Below are 24,129 nucleotides of genomic sequence, written 5' to 3' on the forward strand. Positions count from 1 at the left end.
AAAAAGTAAATGACTGAGAGTGGTTATGTTGCTGATGTATGTGCATGGATGATTCTGGCCAATTATTTGTACTTTAGCGGCCACACGAGTCATATAACATGAAGATAAATTTCAGTTAAACTTCTCAGTCAGGAATCACATAAGGAGTCCAAAACAGGGAGAGTAATAGGGTGGTAGTGTGATGTAGTGGTCAGGTAACTGAAATCATAACCAAAGAGCTACAGGTTCAAAGGACAGGTCCATAAATACTCGACTGTATAAATGGATAGCACAAAAATCTATGCAAATTGCTCTGACTAAGGGCCTTGTTGTATGCTAAGGAAATGATAGATGCAAGATAGGAAAGTTTGGATGTGCAATACCATTAGATCCTAGAAAATGTGTCCTCAAAGGAACCTCTGGTTGAGGTGATTTTTAGCAATGCATCTCTTAGGTGCTGTATTCTCTTTGTATTTAACAGGCACCCAATAGATCTACTCTAGGTGTTCTGTATTTAACTGACGCTAACCATGTTTCATAGGGTTGGGAAAATGGACTGGTGACCTTTTAAATGTAAGTCATGTCTTTTTATATAGACATATACAGCCCAACAAAATGCTCACATAGACAGGTTAAGTAAGTTGTGTGATCCTTAGTGTCTGTATGAGCTTTGAATAACACTGCCTTTGCTGTCAGCTGCCCTAACCTCATATGATTTGGCTTCTGGTGAAAACAAGTCTCCCTCTTTTTAACCCCAACAGCCATTATCCCCAGCCCTGTCTTGTCATGTGTAGACTCCCCCTCCCACACCAACCCTCAGTTATGGCTCTGGTCTCCTCTCAGCCCCTTCCTGTCCTTTGGCTTTTTTGTGTAAATGTTTGATCACAGTTGCATGGACTTCGGAGCAGAGACAATACAGGAGGTGACATGGAGCTGATGACCCGCTGACTCTGAGAGGGTTTAATGAAGGAGGTTTTATTAATGAGTTTGCTGAGGCATGATGAAGGAAGAAATCACACCAGGACACGCTGAAGAGAAAATTCTGCTTTCATTAACAGGGGCCACACCAGTGATCTGGTTATGCAAATGCAATGGCAGCAGATCTCCCCGACAGAATATATCAGAGGCAGCTGGGCAGTGGAACATACATGTGTTGGATGAAATCCTTACTCTTCTCGCTCCATGCTGAGTGAGAATTAGAGAGGGTTCATCCAGAGTGACCGTGTCCATGTCCAATCTTAACCTGAACCCAAAAACTAATTCCAAATACTTTAACCTTGCTTCTAAAATTATTTTCTGAAAGCTGTATATCAAGTCTGTGCTTAGTTTAATTAGCTATGACTACAGCCATAAACAATGCTCAAATGTTCTGTTATTGCTGTCTTTATGATACCACACATAAGTGCAGACTGTAGACAGGATCTCTCAGAGGTGATCTTGTGGATGGATCTGGCATCTGCAGTTGGCACCTAGTTATGATCTCATTACAATGGTCCTTGTCCATCCTCATAGGCTGGATGATGGGTGGGGGCCACATAATTCTCCCTCTTGTATGTGAGGATCAGCTGTGACAAAAGCTATCCATCTTGTCTTTGCAGGCCACTTAAAACAGTACCAAGCCCAGTGTGGGACAGTATTAGTGGAGTGTGAAACTGTCATAAGCAGTAAAATATGTTTTATTAAGCCCTGACACAAAATCAATGGCTTTTCTTGTTCTGGTCTTCATCTCTGAATGTTGTAGATCCCACCATGAAATAAATCATTGTTACTCTTGTTTGGTTTGACTGGTGTAACCTATAATGTTTTATTGTGCAGTATGTCTTATCTTGAATGTGATGGTCAGCTGATAGTCAGATGGAAATTAAATGGCTTACATAGGCTATATATGTATGACCGGTATTTAATGGTTCCTACTGAGGAAAATGTTTGGTATTTATGTGGTATTTAAATGTTGCAAGTGTCACATTAACAATGTGCCTTCAGCATTGCATGGCTATTGCTTTCCTTTCAAACTTTGTGTTTAAATGATTTCCATTTTAACACTGTATAGTGTGCTGTGTGAACAAGAAAAAACATCACATTAAGCTCAGAAAGTGATTATGCATACTCAGTTTCATAGGCATTAAGGTCAGTGTCATTGGAAAATACATATTTTAATTATGAACAGTTGTCCTCGAAAATATGTTGCGATTTTTTATCAGTTATAGTGCAGTTTCTCGGTGCACCTAGAAGACTTTCTGTTGAAAGAATAGACTTCAGGACTTTATTCTGAAAATACTTCTCCATTGAGATTGTTACAAGGGTTTTGTGGACTCCTGTGTACTTAAAATGAGTATTTTTAACCTCTTTTAACATTCATATAATATTTAGTTCTGTCTGTACAGTAAGTCAATTGAACAATTTACTTCCATGTAGTACAGTCTCTCCCCACACATTTTAAAAATGTCACCAGGCTGAAAATATAAGCAATAAATAAATGTAACATTTGACCTATATTTACGCTAGAGACTATTTGTACTTATCTTATTGACTGACATCAATAAAACGTGTCACAGATGTGTCACACGTGGAAGACATCACCACATGGTATGGAGACCTGTAAGTTATAATCCATTATGTCATAGTGGGAATTGATACTGTGATAATACCTCTGTGAACAGCCTCACAAAAAGAGGTGTGCTTCTCAAAACAGTCCCAAAGTAAAGAGAGTCAGAGGGGGAAAATGCAGTTTGTTTTCATCATGACTGTACTACTGACGTCACCTCAAAAGTCACCCTCAGCATCTGCATATGAATATTTCATAATACCATCAAAGTTTAACTATCCCAGTAATGTCTCTTTATGAATGATTAATTGGCTGCCTCTTTATGGAAGTCTGCTCCAGTTTTCTTTCGGATGCTGCACAAGAGTTTTCAGTGTCTCCACTTGCTGTCAGTGCAAATGAAGATGCATTTGACAAGCCAAATGTTGTTTTGAAAGTGTCAAAAGTGTGAAGCTGAGTTTGTGGTTTTTGGCTAAAGCAAAGTTCACCACATAGGCCAGGAAATTGAACAGAATTAAAGCAAAAAAGATATACAAGACCAATTGATATGGAGAATAAAGTGCAAATGAAGGATTCATTAATAAAAAATATAATGTGCTGTGTGGAAACTGTTCAAAAACTTATTACAGATTCTTAAAAATGATAGTAGAGGGACAATTTGGTGAGCTTGGATAGGATGGAGGTGGACATAAATGGCACAGATGAAATAAAATTAAGTCTATATGTGTGAATACACATTTATATACATTTTTATTTACTATATGTTCAGAATGTATACCCCCATTCAGAAAGCAAGACAACTCAGTATAGATGATAGATTTCAGCATTTAGGGGCTGTTGCACAAATTTTGCTCTTCCAACATATGCCAAGGTTTAAAAGAGCCAGTCACCACAAACTAGCTGGCTAATTAAAAATATGTAATAGTCCATTCGCTACCTACCATGTCTGTTAGAGCAGCAGCTGCTGGTCTCTGGTTGCTAGATGGCAGTAAGGTTTTGAAATGATCTTTAAAGTGACAGGATTTTGGGAGGACTTGGGAGGCAATGTTCTATAGGTACACTTTGGGAACCCCTGTTCTAAAGTCTAGAGAATGCTGGATAATTTCAACATCTTTGTAACGTCAAAATTGTGCATTATAGATGCATGTAGTCATAGATCATAGATCTTGTAGTGTGTCTTGTGCTTATCAGCCACAATAATTGGTCTTTTGCACTATGACCTGAATTTCCTTATCAGGCATGTTGGAAAGTTTTCACCAGAATTGTGTTGAGTGCCATGTTTCAGGTGCCAAGCTTGTGAGAAAGACTGCCAAAAACCAATGAAAAAAGGTCCATTATCAGTGCAGTGTTTATAACAGGGTGTTTCCTATGGGACCACAGTGACAAAAAACAATTAAACTTTGTGTGCTCTTTTCTATGTTTAATGTGTATAAGAATAACATGCGAGTTCAACTTTAAAACTGTTTTATTTCTGTTTCTGTACTTTGACCATACTAGATTATGTTGTGTGATCATTCCATCCTCTCTCAGTGCACAGTGTGGGACTGGGACTCCAATGGGAAGCATGATTTCATCGGAGAATACCAGGCGACATTTAAAGAGATGCGAGGAGCAATGGATGGCCGACAGGTACAATCTTAATGCTTGTATGTTTGCATCTTTGTATGTGTTGCAAGAAAAAAAAAACAATGCATGTTAAAGTTGTTATGCAGTGTTTTTTGACATTCCTTTTTCAGTGGTGAGTGGGGCGATTTTTTTTTTTTCTTGATTGACAAAACGCATTTCAGAGGATGTGTGCTTTGCTCATTAAATGGTTTGCCTCATCACAGAGGTTGAAAAACAGAGTAAGGAAGTAGGTCACAGAAGTAGAACTTGATTTAGGTCGCAAACAATTTTTTTTTTTTAAATTTAATGATACATCCTTTTGGTAAAGCACCAGGGACACTGTAAGCTCTGGTAATTAAAATCCGAGAGGTAATTTATTTTCTCGAAGCTGTGTACAGTCTTGACTCAGCTCCTCAGCTGTGACTTTGCCAGCAGTAAAAGTGGAAAGTGCAGGACTTGGAATGGCACCAGGGGGAACTGGTAGTCCATGTAGCAGTTTCCTACAAGGCTTCACTGGAGCCCAGTTCATATTTCATGCTACTAAAAAAACAGTTGTCATGTTCATGAATAACACTGAACCTTGTCAGTACTCCACCAGGAGGCAGGTTATGAATTGGCAGTAAAATAAATAACTCAGCAACTTCCTTGCTGATGTTCTTTTGATTCCCCTGTCTGAAAAGAACTCTGTAAAAAGACAACATGAGGAAGTTCTGTGTGGCTGGAGAGCATGCTGTAGAATCATGTCTGTCTGGTTGCCACGAGGATCCTGACAATAGGGAAAAGAACAGAGAGATGGACCACTGCTATCCTGTGTTAGTCAATGAAAACACATGTGTAAAGGATGTATCATAACTGCAAAACCCACTTTCATAAGTTTTTCGACATTCATTTTCCTTTTTCATGTTGTCAAAAAACTAATTTTCAGCTTTTATGCTTATTAAACTGTTGTGCCCAGTAATTCGTAACATGCAGAAAATAAGCTACATTTACCCTCTGGATAACCCCCCATCCAACCCCTAGTGATCTCTGTCCACAAAAAGCAACTTTTAGCCTTCTGCCTAGAAGAGCTGGCAGCATTAATGTTATGGGAACTGTGAGTGATAGCAGGCAATGGGGGTATGCACATTCATACAGCACACAGTCAGGTTACACTAGCCATTTCCTTTTACAGACATTTATCACCATTTTCTCCAGTTGTTTTCGAAGTAAGGGAGGCTAGGTCACAAGAGTAAGGAGGAATGTCAGCATTGGTGTTGCCCTTCACTCCCCCTCTCGGAGTGTGTGGTAGAGCTTGTGAACACAGCTTCAGCAATGGTTCCCCTCTGACCTCATGAGGAGATGACTCCTGGCCACTCTGGCATCCAAACAGCTGTCTGGATGCCAGTGTGTTTGGGGACAAAGTGTTAATGTACTGAATGGGCGTCATGGCTCTGCTCAACAACCTCCTCATTTGAGGAAAGTATTGCTAGGTCAAAGGCTGTCCACTTAACCCAGCTCTGTCCCTGAAGCCCTGCCTGACTCACTATGGTGGGTTTACAAATTATAATGCCCCTCTGCCAAGATGTGACTCTGTGTCATAGGATTATATCTAGTCTAACTAGCCTGCGAGAGGAGGTATGTGTACAACAGCATTACCCAACCTGGGACTTGAGCCTCATATGTTATGGTCATAAATGCAACCACACAAAACTGTGTGTAGGAGTGGCGGCATGAACTGAGACATTAGCATAATGTTTATCACTCACTGATGTGATGAGATGAACGTTTTACTACATGCAGATTCATTGTTACTGTTTGCACCTTCCATCAACAGTTTTTGTTGTGAAATGACTGTCTTTAAGAGTTCAATAAATAACATAAGCATTAAAACATAATGGCTTTTTTATTAACAGGACCCATAAGACCCTGAAATAATATCTGAAATTACCAGGGAATAACTGTCATCTTGGTTAATGAATATTTTTCTGTATAATTGCCTTCTTTATCCTTTCAAAGCTTGTGGAGCCATTGTCATCCTGTTTGTTTTGTTATCTCTTTTTCCTTAATAGGTGCAATGGGAATGTATAAACCCCAAATACAAGGTCAAGAAGAAGAATTACAAAAACTCTGGGATTGTTATTCTAAATCAATGCAAGGTGAGGCATGACCTTGCTCCCTGTCTGGCAGATGTTTGCAGAAATGTTTGTCCCAGAGCGGGCTTAGTGATGATTATCCTGAAATCTCTCGCCTCACTAAGGGACCTACAGTTAACTAAGGAGGTGGTCAGATGGTGATCAGATTATTAGACCTTTTTCCTCATAGAAATGTGCAAAATGTGCTCCACTCTTGCAATGTAAATCCTGTCTTGGCTTGATCGAGTGTCAAACAGACTCTGGTCGAGTGTGTCCGTAGTGTATTTGGCTGTGTTTTCCCTGATAAATGCACCTAATGAAGGATGTAACGGAAGATGACACGGTGAACAGAAATGGACCAGGAGTACTGTTTAGCGCAGCCTGTTTTGTATCTGTTTAGCACACTTCTCCAGAGAGATCCTCAAATGCACCTGTCACAAGGGCTTTTGCTGTTTACTGAAACCTGAGAAAATCAATACTGAACATGCCCCGACAGCTGGCTTTTTAATAGACAGAGATGAGCAATGAGGGATCTCTAACTGGGAGATAAATGCCTGCATCATGGCAGTCCCTAGGTATACACCAGCAGAACAAAGTACCCCTTGCAAAAAGGAAGACTGTATACATTATGATATAGAATCCAAAAATTGAGAAATTTCACTCTAAAAATTGCATCACATTTAATTAATACATTATGAGTACCTTGGTACTTTAAAGGTTCTCCCTTGCCAACATTACTGTTGCCAGAGCTGTCGATGGTTGTCAATATGTGAGGAAAACTTGTGATTGTTGTTCCATTTGCAGATCATCAAGATGCACTCTTTCCTGGATTACATCATGGGGGGATGCCAGATTCAGTTTACAGTGAGTACATTTCTTCACTCTATGGACAGGCAAAGGAGTAAAATCAGAAATGGCAGAACTTACGAAACTTTAAGTGCTCCTACACTATATAAATCTTACTGAACTTAGTGCACCTACTATATATATATATATATATATATATATATTATATATATATATATATATATTATATATATATATGGGAACTTGCAGAGCTTAGAGTACTCCTTTATGTTTCAGGTTATTGTCACTGGACTTGAAATGTGAGCCATCTTCACTCACTTCATTGCAAATTGTTTCAATGAGTCATACTTTTGCACCTACACAGGAAACTGGAGACTTTAGAACACAGAAGCACCAGCTTCCGCTTGCCAACAGCAGGAACGTCTGTTTTCAGAAAGGCATTTTTATTTGTCAGGGACTGAATTCAAAGCTGAGTCAGTCCTTTTGTTTTGTCCAGATGTGATGAAAATAATCCAACAAGGAGTGTAAGCGATGGTCATCAAAACTGCTAATAAGTACTTTACAGATTAAACCTGGCAACCACCTCAGTTTGTATAAAACAGGTGGGGTAGCTTTTATGCTGACAAAAATTGCAAATATGCACTGTACATTTACTCATGCAATTAGTAGTCTTGAGGGACTCATTTTGCACTACATTGATGATTGATTTTAGACTGGGTCTGACTGCCCTTAAATGGAAATTTTGCCACTGAATTGTCTTCTTTGTGGAATAGTCATTTATTCTGCCATATTATTTTGGATGTACATAACACAGACAGTGCTTATCAGCCACTCTAAATAGGGAAATGACTCATTAGTCCGATAACCATCGTATGGTCTAAGAGAGAAAGATTGCATAAATTACAGGTAATTGGCACATACTGATTGCCTCTTGTCTTTCTAGGTAGCTATTGATTTCACGGCATCTAATGGGGATCCCAGAAACAGCTGCTCATTGCACTATATCCACCCATACCAACCTAATGAGTATCTGAAGGCCCTGGTCGCAGTGGGAGAGATCTGCCAAGACTACGACAGGTAAGGCTTACGTGCAGCCAACCACATACCCATATGAATTGACAATGTTTCTCAGATGGTCAGTAGGGTCACGCATAGTTTGAACTGATTCCTGCTCGAACTCTGTTACTAATCTGAGTCGGATTCACCTCATTTTTCGATAGGTTATTGCTGTGAAATGTTGCATGTAGATATGAGCAGAATAATCAGAAATCCGTAGTGTCCGTGATGTTGAAGGAAATGGATGCTGGCACTTAATTTCACACCCTTAACTTTGGGATTAACAGTGGTATCATGGTGAAATGTGGGTGCAAAGGAATTCCCTGAGGCAATATGTCATGATATACCAAACACATATCAGTGAATATGGTCATAATAATACAGTTATTAAGCTTGTTAAAGTGTCTGTGTCTATTACTTTTTAATGTTAGTAATTTCTTTAATGAATTCATGGGTGTAAAAGTCACCTCAGTGGGTGACACATTGACATTAATGTAGTCAACCCCTTTTGATTTCCAGACTGTGTTTTTTATTAATGTAAGTTTTTCCTCATTTTTATTTTTTTCTCTCAAATTAGCAGCACTTTACATGCACATTTTAAATGGCTTCTCTGACCTGTGCCCCCTCTAAGGACTTTAACATAACTTTTTAAACCATGAAGTTCTCTGCTAACCACTGACAGTACTCTCAATAGACATTTGGGATGAGATCCCTATCAGTCTTTTCTAGAATTTTGTACAATGTTGCTACAGGAAAGCTGTAAAAGTTATTAAAAGTTACAAGTCATTAGAATAAATCACTTCCAACTATCATGTCTTTTTTGGTGGGATAAGACCACTGTCGTGCTTTTTCCCCATTTATACATTACAAGTTATATGGTCAGCAAAATTAATGTGTAAAAATGAAAAATGTATTGTACAAAATCTGCTTAAATGTGTAACTCAGTGTTAAGGAAAAAGAGCTGCAGTAGTTAGAACTTCTTCCTCTATGTCTGTCTGGCTTGTGTTAAAGAGCTGAGAGTCTGAGGGAGATATCAAGCACTTTGTGACATCTGATAGCTTGCAGCTCATAGGCACCGCTGTGAATGCTTCAGATTCTGTCTAAAATGAACAGAGTGTGCTGTCAGGATAGGCCTCAGCTGTGATTGTGTACTGCTGACTCAGTCAGGCTGTCTCCTCCTAATCTCCACTTTCCATTCACTGTACGGAGCAGGGGGTAAACGACCTTCATCGGGAAACAGCTTGAGCTATTCAAAGAATGACATCGATCTGTAAACCATATCTGTGTCAGGTTTATTGAAAGACCACCATTTTAGAATAATGAATGGTGTCTTATCAGACCGTAACACAGCTTTGGTTTAACCCTCATCTTACTATAATGTTAATTCCCTGGTTAACAACATTAGAGCGATGGAGTGGAGTAGTGGAGAGGCACATGGGTCTTAACCCATGCCTCTTCAATTCTAGGTAGGCCACTGCTGTCCAAACCTTTGCCAACGGACCAATCCTAAATTGCCCCATTAAATATCCAGCTATACAGGTAGACAATGTGTATGAATCTGTAAATCTCTCTGTATAAAATTGTCTATAAAGCAAAGGTAATTTAATATCTGGGGTCCATCAGCGCTCAGAACAAGAAATGCTTGTAATTGTGTGTTTTTAAAATTTAAAATGAAGGAAACGAATATATTTTGACGTCCTGGAACAACTGGGACTAAATCTTACAAGAGCCTCTTTCTGGCTGTACATTATGAGGCATTGTAGATTTACAATATACTCTAAGAGACAAAATAGCCTCTCATCAGAAACACAACCAACACCCTCCACCTCTACCACAGCGTAATCCGTTAAGTATCTTATTTAGCATGAGGTGCAACAAAGAATGGCGATATTGTTTTTGTTCTAAAACGCTGAATACAAGACAGACTACTCCATGTTACATACTAATCCAGCTTGTATTTTTTTTTTCAATCCAGTGACAAAATGTTCCCTGCTTTTGGCTTTGGTGCTCGGATACCACCTGATTTTAAGGTAAAATCTCAAATAACCAGAAATGTTCACGGTGCTAAGCGTGGCTCAATGTTTAAACACTGAACACTGAGACATGATTTAAGGTTTTCAGCCGTCCTGACAGCAAATAAAAAAAACTTTGCACTGAAACCGTTAGCTCATGTTATCTAATTTTGTCAGATAATGGATATTGTTGTTGCAGTGTTTGATCCAAAATGAGATTATTCAGAAATATTTACTCTCCACTGAATTACAAAACTGTTCTCATCGTAAAGCTGACAGACTCACTGTCTAAAGGCGAGGCTTAATCTAACCACAATCCGTTTTAATCAAATTTTCCAGAAGTCTTTGGTTTAGTAAGCATTTTCTTTGTGCTTCAGTGATCATCAAACTTATAATATCACTCAAAGTTGAGGGGTAAGTTAAGACCATTGCACTTGAGTGCCAGCTCATTCAGAGGTACCTTTTTTCACAGGAAATAAAATGAATCCATTGTCTTGTAGGGTCAAGCTCTACCTCTGGTAATAAACCTTCGGGGTAGCCTGTTCTTGTTCTAATCAACCCTCAGGGCACAAGAGAAATGAGTCCAAAACAGAAGGATAGAACAGTGCCGCTGTTGCTCTGTTGGATCATGACCTCACCCAGACCTGCAGTGACCCAGCTGCCACTGTGGAGGGGGATAGATCAGTTTTAGTCACACCTTGAGCAGCAGCCTGTGTAAGTCTGTGTCCTCTTTTGTGATAATTGATAGACCCCAATTATGTGTTCCAGGTCTCCCATGATTTTGCCGTGAACTTCAATGAAGACAACCCAGAATGTGCAGGTGAGTGTTCAAGTATAGGCTGTGTAATGCGGGGATGGCTGTACAAGAGCACTATTTATACACAGGAGTATGCCATTGTCTAGGTTACAAAATGTCCACAAACAGCTTGAGGTTCCTTAGAGAAAGCTTTCAGAATGAAATGGATATGTGACGCAGTTATTGTGCTGTATTAGTGTGACTTCTGTCACTGACTTTGCAGTGGCAGCTTAATCATTTTGGGTTTTTTTTTGCATTCTCACCAGATCTTATCTTACACTTATTGAGTGCCATTTAATCAGGTGAGACCTTGTTTTGAGCAAACAAATTTTGCATCGCTAAACTACAATACTAACGATTGTGCTGTATTTCCAAATGCAAGCAGTGAATTACTTCACCTAACCTCAGACCACACCTTTGCCACACACATGTGCTTACTTAAACATTAGCTTACTTTTTCCCTTCATTTATCTCACTCTGTCTGACCACACTGTTTCTCACCTTTCCTTGCCTAACTTAAACCATCTTACCTCATCTTGATTTACCTAACCTCACCTTATTCATCACTTTAGTCCAACTTCACCTTAACACACCTTATCTCAACCTGCCTAACTTGGTCTTACATTACCTCACCTAGTCCCACCTCAGTCTACCTCACTGTAGTATTGAATTTCTGTCACAGCTCAAGTAAATCAGTTTACAGCTGGCTGTACCTTGACCTTCACATGCACGTGAGTTCCTGCCACCTGAGCATTTCCCCTGTCGGTTTCTCCCGCATCCTGCCCGCAGAAAGGGGTGGTGTAACACCAATCTGTATGTGTGAAAGAAAGCGCTGTATCACACACGTCTTCTGTCTGCTCGGTATCAGCTGCAACCAGAATCCTCTGGGACACTGCCAGGTCTTTTCCACAGCAGGATTGTCCTGACTGATTGGATGTCTATATTCCCATACACTTGCACTGTATATCTTGAATGTGCCAGAGGATGATTGTATTCCTGCACAAAAGATGTCAGGAAATGATGCATTGAACATTCATACGAGAGACCTCTGTTGAGGGAAATAAACAGTAGCTATTGAAAACGAAATGGCATAACTATAAGTAAGCCGTACACAGACAGCTGCACCAGATCATTGCATAAGCACGTGGGTTGAAGTCTTTTCACCACAGAAGTTGTAGTACCATTGTGAGCATACCTTCTCATTGTAGTTCTTAGACTCCACTCCAACTCCACTGACTGCATTTTTCTGCAGACAAAAGAACTTAATGTTTAAAACTGACATGGGAAAGCTACCACTGGTGGTTTTACTCTTAGTAGTTCAGAACGGACAAAGCCAGGTATGTGAAAAGTCTGAAGGTGAGCCCTGCAGTCACAGCGCTGGAGATCAATACGTTTGAACCTGAATTAGGCTCCATGGTGGCAGAGCCGGGTCATTAAAGATTAATGTTTCAGTAAAATATACAGGCTCTTTTGGAGAGCCGTTTGGAAGTTTAGAGAGCATGTGGCATTTTATAAGAGTCACTCCTTGCTAATGAGGCCCGTAGGGGGGTAAAGAGGCTCAGATGAATTCATTAAATTAATTCTGGAGATGCACCAGTCTCCAAAAGACACCATATGACAAGATCTGATCTGCAGAGGTTATGTCAACCTAATCACATTCATCAGTCTCATACCTATCTAAGTGTTGTTTCTAGTAAAACTGGGCTTATGTATTTTATCCACTTCCCAGGAAAATAAGAATGATTATTGAAATAAGAAAATTTGGTTTGGTTCACCAGTCAAGCACATCAAAGCACATTTTTGAAGAGATTGTTCTTTTATAAGCACAAAAGGACCACGTATAGAAGTTACGATGACTTCAGATTTCACAAAAATAAGAGTCTATCATGCTGTGTACAATACACTCTCTGAACACTGAAAACATGATAGTGTGGCTTATCTGAGTGGTACAGAAAAGATGTATTGTAAAATGGGCTGCATAAAGGAAAGTGTTGAAAAAATAATTCAATACAAAGGGCCTCTGAATAGAATACATTTAATACATTTGATGTAATATAAATGGTAATGCTGATCCTTTGAGGGATGTAGTCATTTAGTGCCTTTCTGGGCCTGATATTCTGTCTCTCTACATTTCAGCGCCATTCTTGCACACTTCTGCTAAGAATGATATTGAAATGTGGCTGGCTTCTGTGAACTTTCTCTTTGATCATGTCAGATAGTTTTCTCTAAAAATATAGCTACACCAAATATAGAAATATCTTTTGAAAATGTGGAAAGTTTGAAATTTTAAGGGTTTGTTGGCTTGAAACTGAACACCAAATCAAACTTCAGTATTTGTTGCATTCTGTCAATTTAGCGTTGAGGGGAGCTGTAGCTTACATGTGATCCATTTTAGCATACAGACCTCGCAGTTCTTTGCTAAATCCTCGCATACTGTAGCATCTAAGAATGAAACAGTGAGCTTTCCATTCCAGTGCCCAGATCAGCCTCACATTCCTCTGCCACCCATTTCCTCTCTGGACTTGGGGCAGCCATGAGTTCTGCCCAGGGTGATGTTTCCAGATCAGGAGGTACTGATCTGGTCATCTGCCAGGGATAGCTCACAGCTCAACAGGGTGGGGCATTGGCTGACCTCAACCTTAACCCAGAGCAGATCTGACTCGACCCTCACAGTAGGAGCTAGACTTTACAAGACCGTGGTGTTAAATTCCAAATGCAATCTTGTGTACAAGATTCCAAAAATGACAAAAAACACAGCTTCTGAATAGCTTAGTGGTCGAGGCATTCACTTCGAGCACATGTAGTGCTGTACAGCCGTATGAGTTAAATCCCAGCCGTGTCATCATCTGAGCCCACAGTGATGGGACAAATTGGCTTCATTCTGTGGGGGATATGGATGGGTATGTCTGCAGAGGTTGTCTCACCATTCTTAGGCACTCAATGACTCAGTAGGTGCCTGCAGGTCATTTGGATGATACCAGTGAAGCCATGCCCATCCTCCGGTTGGCACTTAGCTCACAGTAGTGTGCTGGGCGAATTGAGAAAAAACGGTGCAGTTGGCATGCGAGTACATTGGAGGACTTCATTTGCTACACCCCAGCCTTGCATGAGTATGAGCTCTTTGGAGGGACTTTTCTTTTCTTTGGGGGCAGAATTCACTTGGAATCAGCTGAAACAGAGTTTTGAACAGGCATGGCGTATGGACTGGTTGCATAGCAGCCCCTCCTGTGGTCCAGTATCATTACTCAGCCTCTCACCGGCTGTGGATTGGAAACGGCTGCTGATTGGTCCCTCAAGCTTCAAAGTAGAACCACACCCCCACACCCCTGTAGATTTTTTTTAAGTCATATTGAACTGGAGCAGCTCAAATGCAGCTCCTAGCTTTTAATACAGTGCATTCTCTATAGGTATTTGTTGATGATTCTTTTTTTTTAAATCATCCAACCAGGCTCAGAGGAAAAAAAGAAACCCTCATTATAATATAATACAGTAATTAGTATAATGTCAATGTAGTGTCAATAGGTAATAATGCCATAATGGAAGATGCACAAGCAGCATTCCCCAGTAACTGTGTGTCACTAATTTGCTAATTCAGTGTATAACAGTACTTGTATAATGTATTGTTTGAAAGATAAGTATGGTTTATAATCCTTGAGTAAAATAAAGAAGAACAGGATAAAATCCCTGAGAATTTGCATCTTTTCAATAGAGCAGACTCCTGGCTTCCTGCCAGTGTTGTGTAAATCCTGATGGAACATTACACAGCCCCTCTATCAGTTTGTTTTGGAGTAATAGGGTTTCATTTCTGACAGTTCTGTCACCAGAGTGATCTCACACACATACAGACTTTTTTCCTCGCTCTCTCACTTTCTGCGATACACATACTATTCTAATTTTGGGATGGTGAGGTGCTATGGTGGTGGTTTCCTGCAGGAATGATATGTTTTTTATTTTTTACTGAATTACAGTCTGACATGCAATGCTAAATAAATCTGACTTGGAGGCTCTTCCTGACATGAGTAGGCCCCAGTAATGTAATCATAAGTAATATGTAATATTTCCATGCAGATATTTGGTGCACACTTTGTCTTTGGAATATGAATGTAGTTCCCTTTGATGTTTTGGTGCCATCTCTGCTGCCTCTTGAAGCTGGGTTAAGGGTGGTATTTTTGGAGTGCAGGGGCCAGAGACTCAGGGCAGTGCAGAGACTGTCCAGCTGTTTCTTTGATTTTCCTTTGATTACAGGACTCACATTCACTTGGGTCAGTCAACCACTCACTCCCTCTCCCTTCACTCAAATCAAACTTTATTTGCTGCACTGCTTTCAACTATTTTCAAGGCATAAGGCAGGTGATTTAAAAGTGAATTATGATATTGGCTCAGAGGGGAGTCAGTAGCTGGCTTATGTATGTGCATGTGTGTGTGTGTCATCTCTAATAAGAATGCCAATAACCTAAGGCATTGGTTCTTAAACTATGCTGAATTGCTTCCTTGGACCCGAAAATCAGGTTTGTGCTGGATAATGAAGAGATGAAATGGTTAAATGATGAAATCAGTTTGTAATTATTTGTTTCAGGCATTCAAGAGTACACAGGTGGTCTCAAATTATATCTTTGCGTTCTGTGGTGGGTTGTAAGAGGGAAGTGAACTTTTAATTGGGCTCCTGGGGTCAAAATGTTTAAGAACCACTGACCCAAGGAATTACTTTTCTGGAGCTGTATTAAGTCAAGACAGTTCAAATTGCTCCCCATGATGGATTGCTATGGGTTCCAACCTCAAGTAAGCTAAAGTTATTTTGTTTTACCTGGACACTCTTAGCTGCTTTGCTGGCAAATGACAGAATTCATTTCCTTGTATGCATGATTAATCTTCAGTTCATAGGTGTCTGAGTGGGTGTACTCTGTAATTGTATCCATGAAGGTATCCAGGGTGTCGTTGAAGCGTACCAGAACTGCCTTCCCAAGATCCAGCTGTATGGCCCCACCAACATCGCCCCCATCATCCAGAAAGTGGCCAATTCTGCCTCTGAGGAGATGCACACCAAAGAGGCAATGGTGAGACAGCTGTGCCTCTCCAGTCTTCTCCAATCACACACTACTGCGTCCTCACAGTGTTTGTGTACAGTCGACCTGTGAGGTGAATTACTGCAGTGCATAATTGTGAATGGGTTACATTTTCTGGGATGACGATGGTGGTGAGTTTTCAGTGAGAAATTTGAGGCACTTGTTACATTTTGTCATTATTCACACTATATTCATGTTTTATTTGTAACTAAGACAAAAAAAATCTCTTTCTCTTCTCGCTCTCTCGCCCTCACCCTCTCTCTGTCCTCACTCTGAGTCTTCACCTCCCTCTCCTCTCTCCTCAGCAATACTTCATCCTGCTGATCCTGACGGACGGCGTCATCACCGACATGGCCGACACCCGTGAGGCCATCGTGCACGCCTCCCACCTGCCCATGTCCGTCATCATCGTGGGCGTGGGCAACGCCGACTTTAGCGACATGCAGATGCTGGATGGCGACGATGGCATCCTCCGCTCGCCCAAGGGGGAGCCCGTCCTGAGGGACATCGTGCAGTTTGTGCCCTTCCGCAACTTCAAACACGTGAGTTTGTTTGTGAGCTTTGTGTCACGGCCTCTGCACAGGAACTGTGAAGGGGGCAAGAGAGATGCAGGCTTTTTAGGTCAGCTTGCCTGAAACAACTCCTGAAAGAAACAGCTGTCATCACTGGCCTTTACAGATGCCAGGGATGAGAGAAGCCTTAATAAGGCTTAATACTCTCATTTGTATCAATATAATAGTCTCATACAGTACCAGTCAAAGGTTTGGAAACAACTTTTATTCTTTATTTTTACTAATAGTTTTACATTGTATTTAGAATTATAGTAAGGACATCAAAACAATGAAGTAACATAAATGGAATTATGCAGTGACCAAACAAGTCAAAACTATCTTATATTTTGGATTCTTCAAAGTAGTCAAAAAAGTTTAATTTTTTTTTTTTTGGAAAAAATTCATATATAGGCATCAACTTCACTGTACTTGTGTAGAAAACAAATTTCAAGCATTTAAGCATAAGTCATCAAAATGTCTTTGAATGCATGTTTCCTTGTCTTAAGCAGGCATGTCCAAACTTTTGACTGGTACTGTATGAGATTATTATATTGATACAAATAAATATATAAATTTAAACATTCTGTGAATGTGCACATTGCACTTTTGAAATATTCTTTTTTTCTTGTTTGTGAATATTTAAGGTTTTTTTCTGTCTAGCTAGAAGGACTACAAATTAGTAGATTGTGACTCAAAGGAGTTATATGACTCACACTGCTCAGCTTTATAATGAGAGCATTGCTATTCATGTGTTTTGAGCTCAGAGCCTGTTGATGGCTTGTTTGCCACTAAGTGCCCCTCTTTTTCATTAATTTCCCCCCGATGCGATCTAACGCCCCTCAGTGTAAATGCTCACTTAATTACTGTTTCGCCTCTCGGTCTGGAAGGGAAAATGAAATGGTTTGTGAGCGTGGCAACAGAAGTTTTGTGGTAGCAGGTCACAGAGGTACGAGGTGGGGATAAAGAGTAATGCAGTCAGCTCACTGTTCATACGGAGACACGGAGTGGATTGGAGGAAGATACAGGAACACTGAGAAGTGTAACAAACCCCCACCTCCCCACACAACCAATATGACCACACAGTCAAGAGCTGTTAAGGATACTTTAGAGTTGGGTACAACTTCATTCATTAAACACCTTAATGTTAATGAGGAAACTGTTTCTCTGCTGAAACTGTGCTGTTCTTTTTCTTCTGTTATGTGCATCGGTGATGTGTCCCAACCAATGCATTACATCTTTAAATATAGCTAAAGCCAGTCTTCCATAAAAATGTGTCTGTGCCAGTAAATCTGCTTTAAATATTTTGCATATGGGTTCATACAGTCTGACTAAAATGTCACAGTAGCACTATTCTGACTTACCAGAACATACATACATAAAAGAGAGTCCTATGAAAGTAATTAAAAGTGAAACTCAGGGAAGGTTATTGGCCCTAGTAAAGCTGGTAATGTAAATGCTTGGTATGTCCATCTAAATCCATCCAAGACCCAGGGTTTACCATCTCAAAGATAACCATATGAACTTAATCTAATCTTAATAATAATCTTAAGAAATTCAACAAGGCAGAGGGTAGTTCTGTCAGCCTTTCACATACTAAAGCATGGTAAGGCTTGGGATTTAAGCAGCCAAATATTCACTGAGGGTGGTTTACATTTTCAGGAGAAAATAACAGTTGCTATGCTCCTGTTATATTTCAGTGAAATATTTAGAAATTGAGGAGGCAGATAATGTATTTTCTTCTCCATAAATACTCCAAAGCATGGATTTGTCTAATTTCTTCTCGCTTGGCTTTGTGGAAAGAGCCTGTCTCTCAAGTGTATCTTTTTTTGTTCAGTAGACCAAATTTGTCTTCTTTGGATGCAGAAAATCAGGGCTTGGAAGGTTGCCAAATTTTTCCATTTAAACATTGAGGCAGAAAAAAAAAGAGGGAAATTACAAAGAGGAGAGGAGACACATCATTAACGTTTGCATAGGGAAAAGCAGGGCCTTTTTCTCATCGCTGGAGTGCAGCTTCCTCTTTAAACTGCCAGAGATTGTCATTCCTCACAGCTCTCTGCGACTCTCCAGCTGGAGAGAAGTTATGCATTAATGGGGGCTGAGCCAGCGGGACCCCCACAGCTGCACACCATATTTAAATAGTGTCTAAGAGAGGGAAGGGAGGAGAGAGAGAGCTGGAGACTCATGACTAATGTCGGAATTGAATCTAGGTCCCTCCTGACTCGCCCTGCTATGTCCTCTTTGAGCAACCTCCTCCTCCTCCTCCACTTCAATGCATCCAAACATGCTTTCTCAAAACTATATTGCAAACTTGAGGCAAGGTGCATCAAAAATTAGATTATATATGGCCTTTCATTTCATCCAGCAATTAATTGCACTCTGGGAGCCGTTAGGGCAACAGTATCGCGTAGTACAGCTTTTAATTTTGTACCCTGTGGTCATAGGAAGGTGGACAAATGGGTCCAATTAAGATTTAATCTTTTGCTCGTAACAAATTATATTTGCATTCTTGCCCCTGTTCTACTGTGCAGGAATGTAAATCACATGAGGTGGATTTGTGCAGGTTTTCCTGATTTGTTTGTCAATGATTTGGAGGTAAACAAGCTTTTAGGCCTTTGTAAAGAACAGGGTACTTTCCCCAGACACTACATGCTTATTTCAGAAGCATTCGTCTCACTGTCTTTGGCGGAACTGATTCCGACAAAGGAACTCGTTTTATTTTATGAGAGCGCTGATGCTTTGCTCGGCCAGTATCCCACTCTGTCACTAGGGGTGTTGAAGGAAAGTACCGGCTGAGTGTCTAATTCCGTTTTCTTAAATGAGTGACCTGCGCTCCTCTTCTCCCTGCGGCCATGTAAAATTCAGGATTGATCCCTTGTCTCGTGTCTCAGAATAATGCTTTTCTCAGGTGGTAATTGATACGTTGAGGGAACCGCTGGTAAAATGGGGCAAGTGTCGCAGGGAGGCCAGATTAGTTTTATCAGCCGTATCTGGCATTTAGTGTGCCCCGCCCCCCCCAACAGCCCTCTCGCTGCAGGGCTTCTTAGGCCTTACCCTGAAAATCCATGTGAGGGGCAAATCAAGGCATAAATGGTGGCCCTTGGTGCCAATTATACATGATGGGAACTTCCACATTTAGGAACAGAGAGGGATCTCTTCTCACAATCAACTCAATACTGATCAAAGCTGACAAAACTCCTACCCCACCCTCTTCAACTAAAGACATAAGGATTTGTCTCTTAAATAAGAAGGAAGGTATGAACAGGACTGGCTATTAGGATGAAATACGTGTGTAATAAGATGTGTTTTTGCTTGAGCTGACTGTTTGTCTGACAGACAAGGCTCATGGGATCTCCAGTGGGAGAATATTGAAAACCATCTTGTTGATGCATCTCTGTATCTTTGAGGAGAACTAATTTCACAGTTTGATCAATGTTTAAATTTCAGACAGTTCTCTGTACTGGGAACTTTGCTATTAGTTATGCCCACAGGTGGGTTTTAACACTTGTAGATCTTGAAATGTAAAGTATTTGCCAATTAAAAGGATAGTTAATTATATACATTCTCACGTCGTGTGCTAGCTATTTAAACATTAAACATTAATGTTAAAAATATGGGGTCAAAGCCCTCTCAGATAAATAATGCACCATTACTTTGTCACAACTTCCAAAAGTTGTGTTTTTCTTTTCTTTTTTTGTTGATGTATAGAGATTTTTGCATTCACTCGTATGACATTGACTGATGACAGAGGAATACAAAGCGAATAATTTATTTGCTGAGACTGAGTGCCCTCTGCCCTTTGTTGTTTTGCGCTTATGTCATGGTATCATAAGAGAGTTTCACATCTGGGTGTTCCTTTTGTTCTGTAGGCATCCCCTGCGGCCCTGGCCAAAAGCGTTTTAGCAGAGGTTCCCAACCAGGTGGTCGACTACTACAACAGCAAGGGGATCAAGCCCAAGGACCTCAGTGAATATGAGTCCTCCCGGACGTTTGGCCCATAACTGCTCAGCACAATGTTACATAGATCCTAAAGAGATAGCACGTTTAGGTGATTTTTAAACTAAACTAACCTTTTATTGCATGTGCGGTCGCCAAGGCTTGCATCTGTTATGCAGTTGTAATTGTTGAAGACATTTGTATGGAGAATAAAAAACAAACTTATGAAACAACCTAACTGACGTCTTTGAATAAGAGCATGTCAACCTGGAATCGATTGACGAAGTAATGTACAAGATATCTGTATTTCTTTTTATACAGGTTTATTGAGATTTTGCTAAATTTCTTAATATTCTTACATTGTAAAGCATTTTGGATCACTGAGAATGAATAGCTAAATGTACTAGAGACATCTGCGCCCAAACAGACAATTTTTGCAGATGCATGAACTGTATTTTGCATGTTAATAATAAAGGAGATGTTGTTTTTTCATTGGTTCTGTTCTTTTAGTTTGGTGTGGAATGTTGAGTGTCAAGGGGACACCGGCGTTTCATTGCATTATGTACTTGCTTGGCACTCACCAAAGAGGTTTACATGCTTACTTTTTACTCATCCATTATATAATATAGTCTCTATATTATAGTTATAATTAATTATATAATATAGTTATAATTAAGTGTCTTATTTAGAAACACATCTACATCTCTTTCACTGCGGAACTGAACCTGCAGCCATGATAAGGTCCTTAACCCAAAGGCCACAATGCAGCCCTTACATCATATCCTGTGAATGTACTACTTGAGAAGTTTAGGTTCATGCCTTTTATAAAATGGGGGAGGGCTCTGCAGCCAGGCAGTTGAGTAAGCCGATTCACTGAGAACAAAACGGGTTTATTTTTACCCAATAAATCAAGGCTGCAAGAGGGGAAACAAATTCAACTCAAACAAAAGTCAGTTGAAGGATTGAAAGTAACTACGGGATCATAATCTGACTTAAATGGCAACCAACTCCACACTGCACAAGTAAATACAAGAGGTCAGCATAGTTAGTTTTCCATAGGATGTGCACATCTTGAGCCAGTGAACCTGTACATAATGTGTACATCAACATTGTTTTTCTCAAACCAAACAAAAAAGGCACTCTTGTCTGCTATTGGTCCTCATTTGGAAAATTGGGAGTGTAGATTAATAGTTTCTTATTGTGAACAGAATAGGTTCAATCAAGAGAGGCTATTATAGCATGTTAGTCAAGGAAATGTACTTGCATCAGCCATCATACCTCTGAGAAAGAGCGTGTCTTGTCTTATATACTTTTAAAGTTATTTTTGAATGAAAGTTTAGAACAAGTATCTCTCCATGCACAGGAGTGTGGAGATATAGATGAAATCCACTCTGCCACTCTGTCTCTGCCACTGATCCCATTTAATCACCACACTGAAGGTTGGAATCTGGCCGCAGGTCACCATGTTTTGAGGCTCAACCCTGTTATCCCCTTTCTACAATGTTATAGGCTGACTGTCTCCACCAAATCTGCAAACTGTTTTAAGGACTACTCGTTTTGTATCATCCTTGTTTTTTATTAAGAACCGGAAGTTATGAAGTGTCATTATTGTCACATTGGTTAAAGTTTAAGCACACCTGAGATTGCTATATGTGAGTAAATACAATTAATAATTAGGAATTCCATGCAGGTGCCATTGTTTTCTGCATGAAGATAAAAAATGATGAAGCATCGTGTTTGATGAGGCACCATGTTTGATGGTTCACATTTTCTGCTGTGGGATTACTGTCTTGGTAGAGGCTGCTACGAAAGTCTTTTGTCTCTCGTTGTTTCATGTTCTTGTTTGGAGATTTTCTTGTTCAAAAGAGCATCATCTCAAAGCTTAATTTCAGCTCACAGCACCTGGGGTAAAGGGATTATGGGGCACCCTGTAAATGAGTGTTTTTTTTTGTGTACAATTTCAGGACTTTGGACAGCTCACACGATTTCAGATCCAAGTTTCAGCACTGCAGACTGCCCTTGGGAGTGACTGCTCCCACTTTGGGCACCACGGAGAGATCCCCATGATACAATACACTGTCTAGCACATGAGGCTCCAAAACCAAGCACAGCTGTCTGCTGTGCTTCAGCATGTTTACATTCACATTTTTGCACCAAGCACTTACCAACAGGAAGGTATTTATTTTGATGCAGTCAATGCTGGTGAATTTCACTAGCATAGAAACAAATTAGTAAGATTTACTAGCAATGGTTCATACTCACAGACGTGGTGAAATCACAGAGAATAGTAAATCATGATCCCTGTTCTGCAAGGAGAGAATGGCAGATTGAGAAGTGAGATGTGGGTCAGAGAGGGGGTTCTTTCCAGAGAGATGCAAGCGCCTGCTTCTGTGAGTTGGGAAGTGAGTTCTTTGAAGTCCAGTGAAACGCCAGCTTTATATGAGCACTGCCGTCATGCATAATTAACCGCAAAACTCCGGGGGAGATTAGCAACAGGACAAGACCAAGGGGAAAAAAAAGGAGTAAAGATAAATAAAGAAGAAAACAATATGGATGACATTGCTGAAAATACACTGTTGTCAACTGCAGATGTTATAGTTGCTTTCTCAATATTTACCTTTTTTCAAGCAGGAGGACACAGACTGTAGGTCTGACCATTATGCCATAAACAATCTGTGCGCCTATAAATCACAGCTGAACTGTTGATCTGTGAGAGGAAACACCTGCTTAGCAGTAGCTTTGTCTGAGGTGCATGTTATGTGATCTACCACCACAACCTCTATTGAGGCATTTATCATTTATATATCGGGAGTGATACACTAATTGGAAATGGGGTTGTTAATTTGATAAGTATTGATAAAATAATATTTTCTGCTTGTAGAAAATACACATTTAAAAAGGAAATATTTAAATATACTATTTAGAAAATAATTACATAATTACATGAGAATTAATTCAAATGGGCAAATAATAGTAATAACAAAAAATGAATAAAAGTACTTTTGAAGCAAATAAGTGTTCAGTGGCCAAAATATTTTTGATTCAGGCAATATATGTATGACTTAAATCTCCTACCAGAAAGAACCCTCTCGCAACAGCTCTTTGTAAACCAGTTTTAAAAGAGATTTTCAAAAAAGGGGAAAAAAGGATCTGCGGTTCACACCAGCAGTATTAAAGGAAGGAACAGTATTTCTGAGCATTTCATTTTCTCCTCTGAGAAATCGCCTGGGACTTTACAAGGCATAACGGGATTCATTCACCAAATTTTCAGATCGTGACTCAGATTTTTCATTCATTTTCATGGTGTGGTACACACTGTTAAAAGTAAAAGTAAGGTTGATGTGAGGTAATATGAATGTTGTTTTTTGTTCCCAAAGGTTTTTGTTTCACAATGTTTGTTCAAAAGAGGCAAACTGAAAACAAATAATCTGGGAGATCTGGGACAATTCTGAATCAATGCATGCCATGCAATGGGTCGCAGATGGGGAATAACATAAATAAAAGGTATTGTTCTTTCTAAAATAGTTATTAAGCCATATTCAACAACAATAAACCAAACACTGGATTTCTTCACAAAAATGCTGTGAAAGAGGAAAAGGTAAACACTCAAAGTAATACAACAGACAATAAAAACAGTAAATATTTTCAGAAACATACTGCTACCAGAGCCCAGG

General features: G+C 39.9%; 1 protein-coding gene across 1 annotated transcript in view; it reads left to right on the forward strand.

Annotated features, from left to right (window-relative positions):
• Window positions 1-20,878, forward strand: part of cpne4a (copine IVa) — a 67,921-nt gene extending 47,043 nt beyond the window's left edge. The window contains exons 8-16 of the mRNA XM_036538355.1: window positions 4,052-4,150; window positions 6,175-6,261; window positions 7,042-7,101; window positions 7,988-8,121; window positions 10,076-10,130; window positions 10,881-10,932; window positions 15,829-15,962; window positions 16,277-16,513; window positions 20,389-20,878. Coding sequence (XP_036394248.1) covers window positions 4,052-4,150; window positions 6,175-6,261; window positions 7,042-7,101; window positions 7,988-8,121; window positions 10,076-10,130; window positions 10,881-10,932; window positions 15,829-15,962; window positions 16,277-16,513; window positions 20,389-20,520 — 990 coding nt within the window. The 3' untranslated portion in view covers window positions 20,521-20,878. The remainder of the gene's footprint in view (window positions 1-4,051; window positions 4,151-6,174; window positions 6,262-7,041; window positions 7,102-7,987; window positions 8,122-10,075; window positions 10,131-10,880; window positions 10,933-15,828; window positions 15,963-16,276; window positions 16,514-20,388) is intronic.
• Window positions 20,879-24,129: the final 3,251 nt, after the last annotated feature.

This window comes from Megalops cyprinoides, chromosome 10 (assembly GCF_013368585.1).
Source record: "Megalops cyprinoides isolate fMegCyp1 chromosome 10, fMegCyp1.pri, whole genome shotgun sequence".
NCBI lineage: Eukaryota > Metazoa > Chordata > Actinopteri > Elopiformes > Megalopidae > Megalops > Megalops cyprinoides.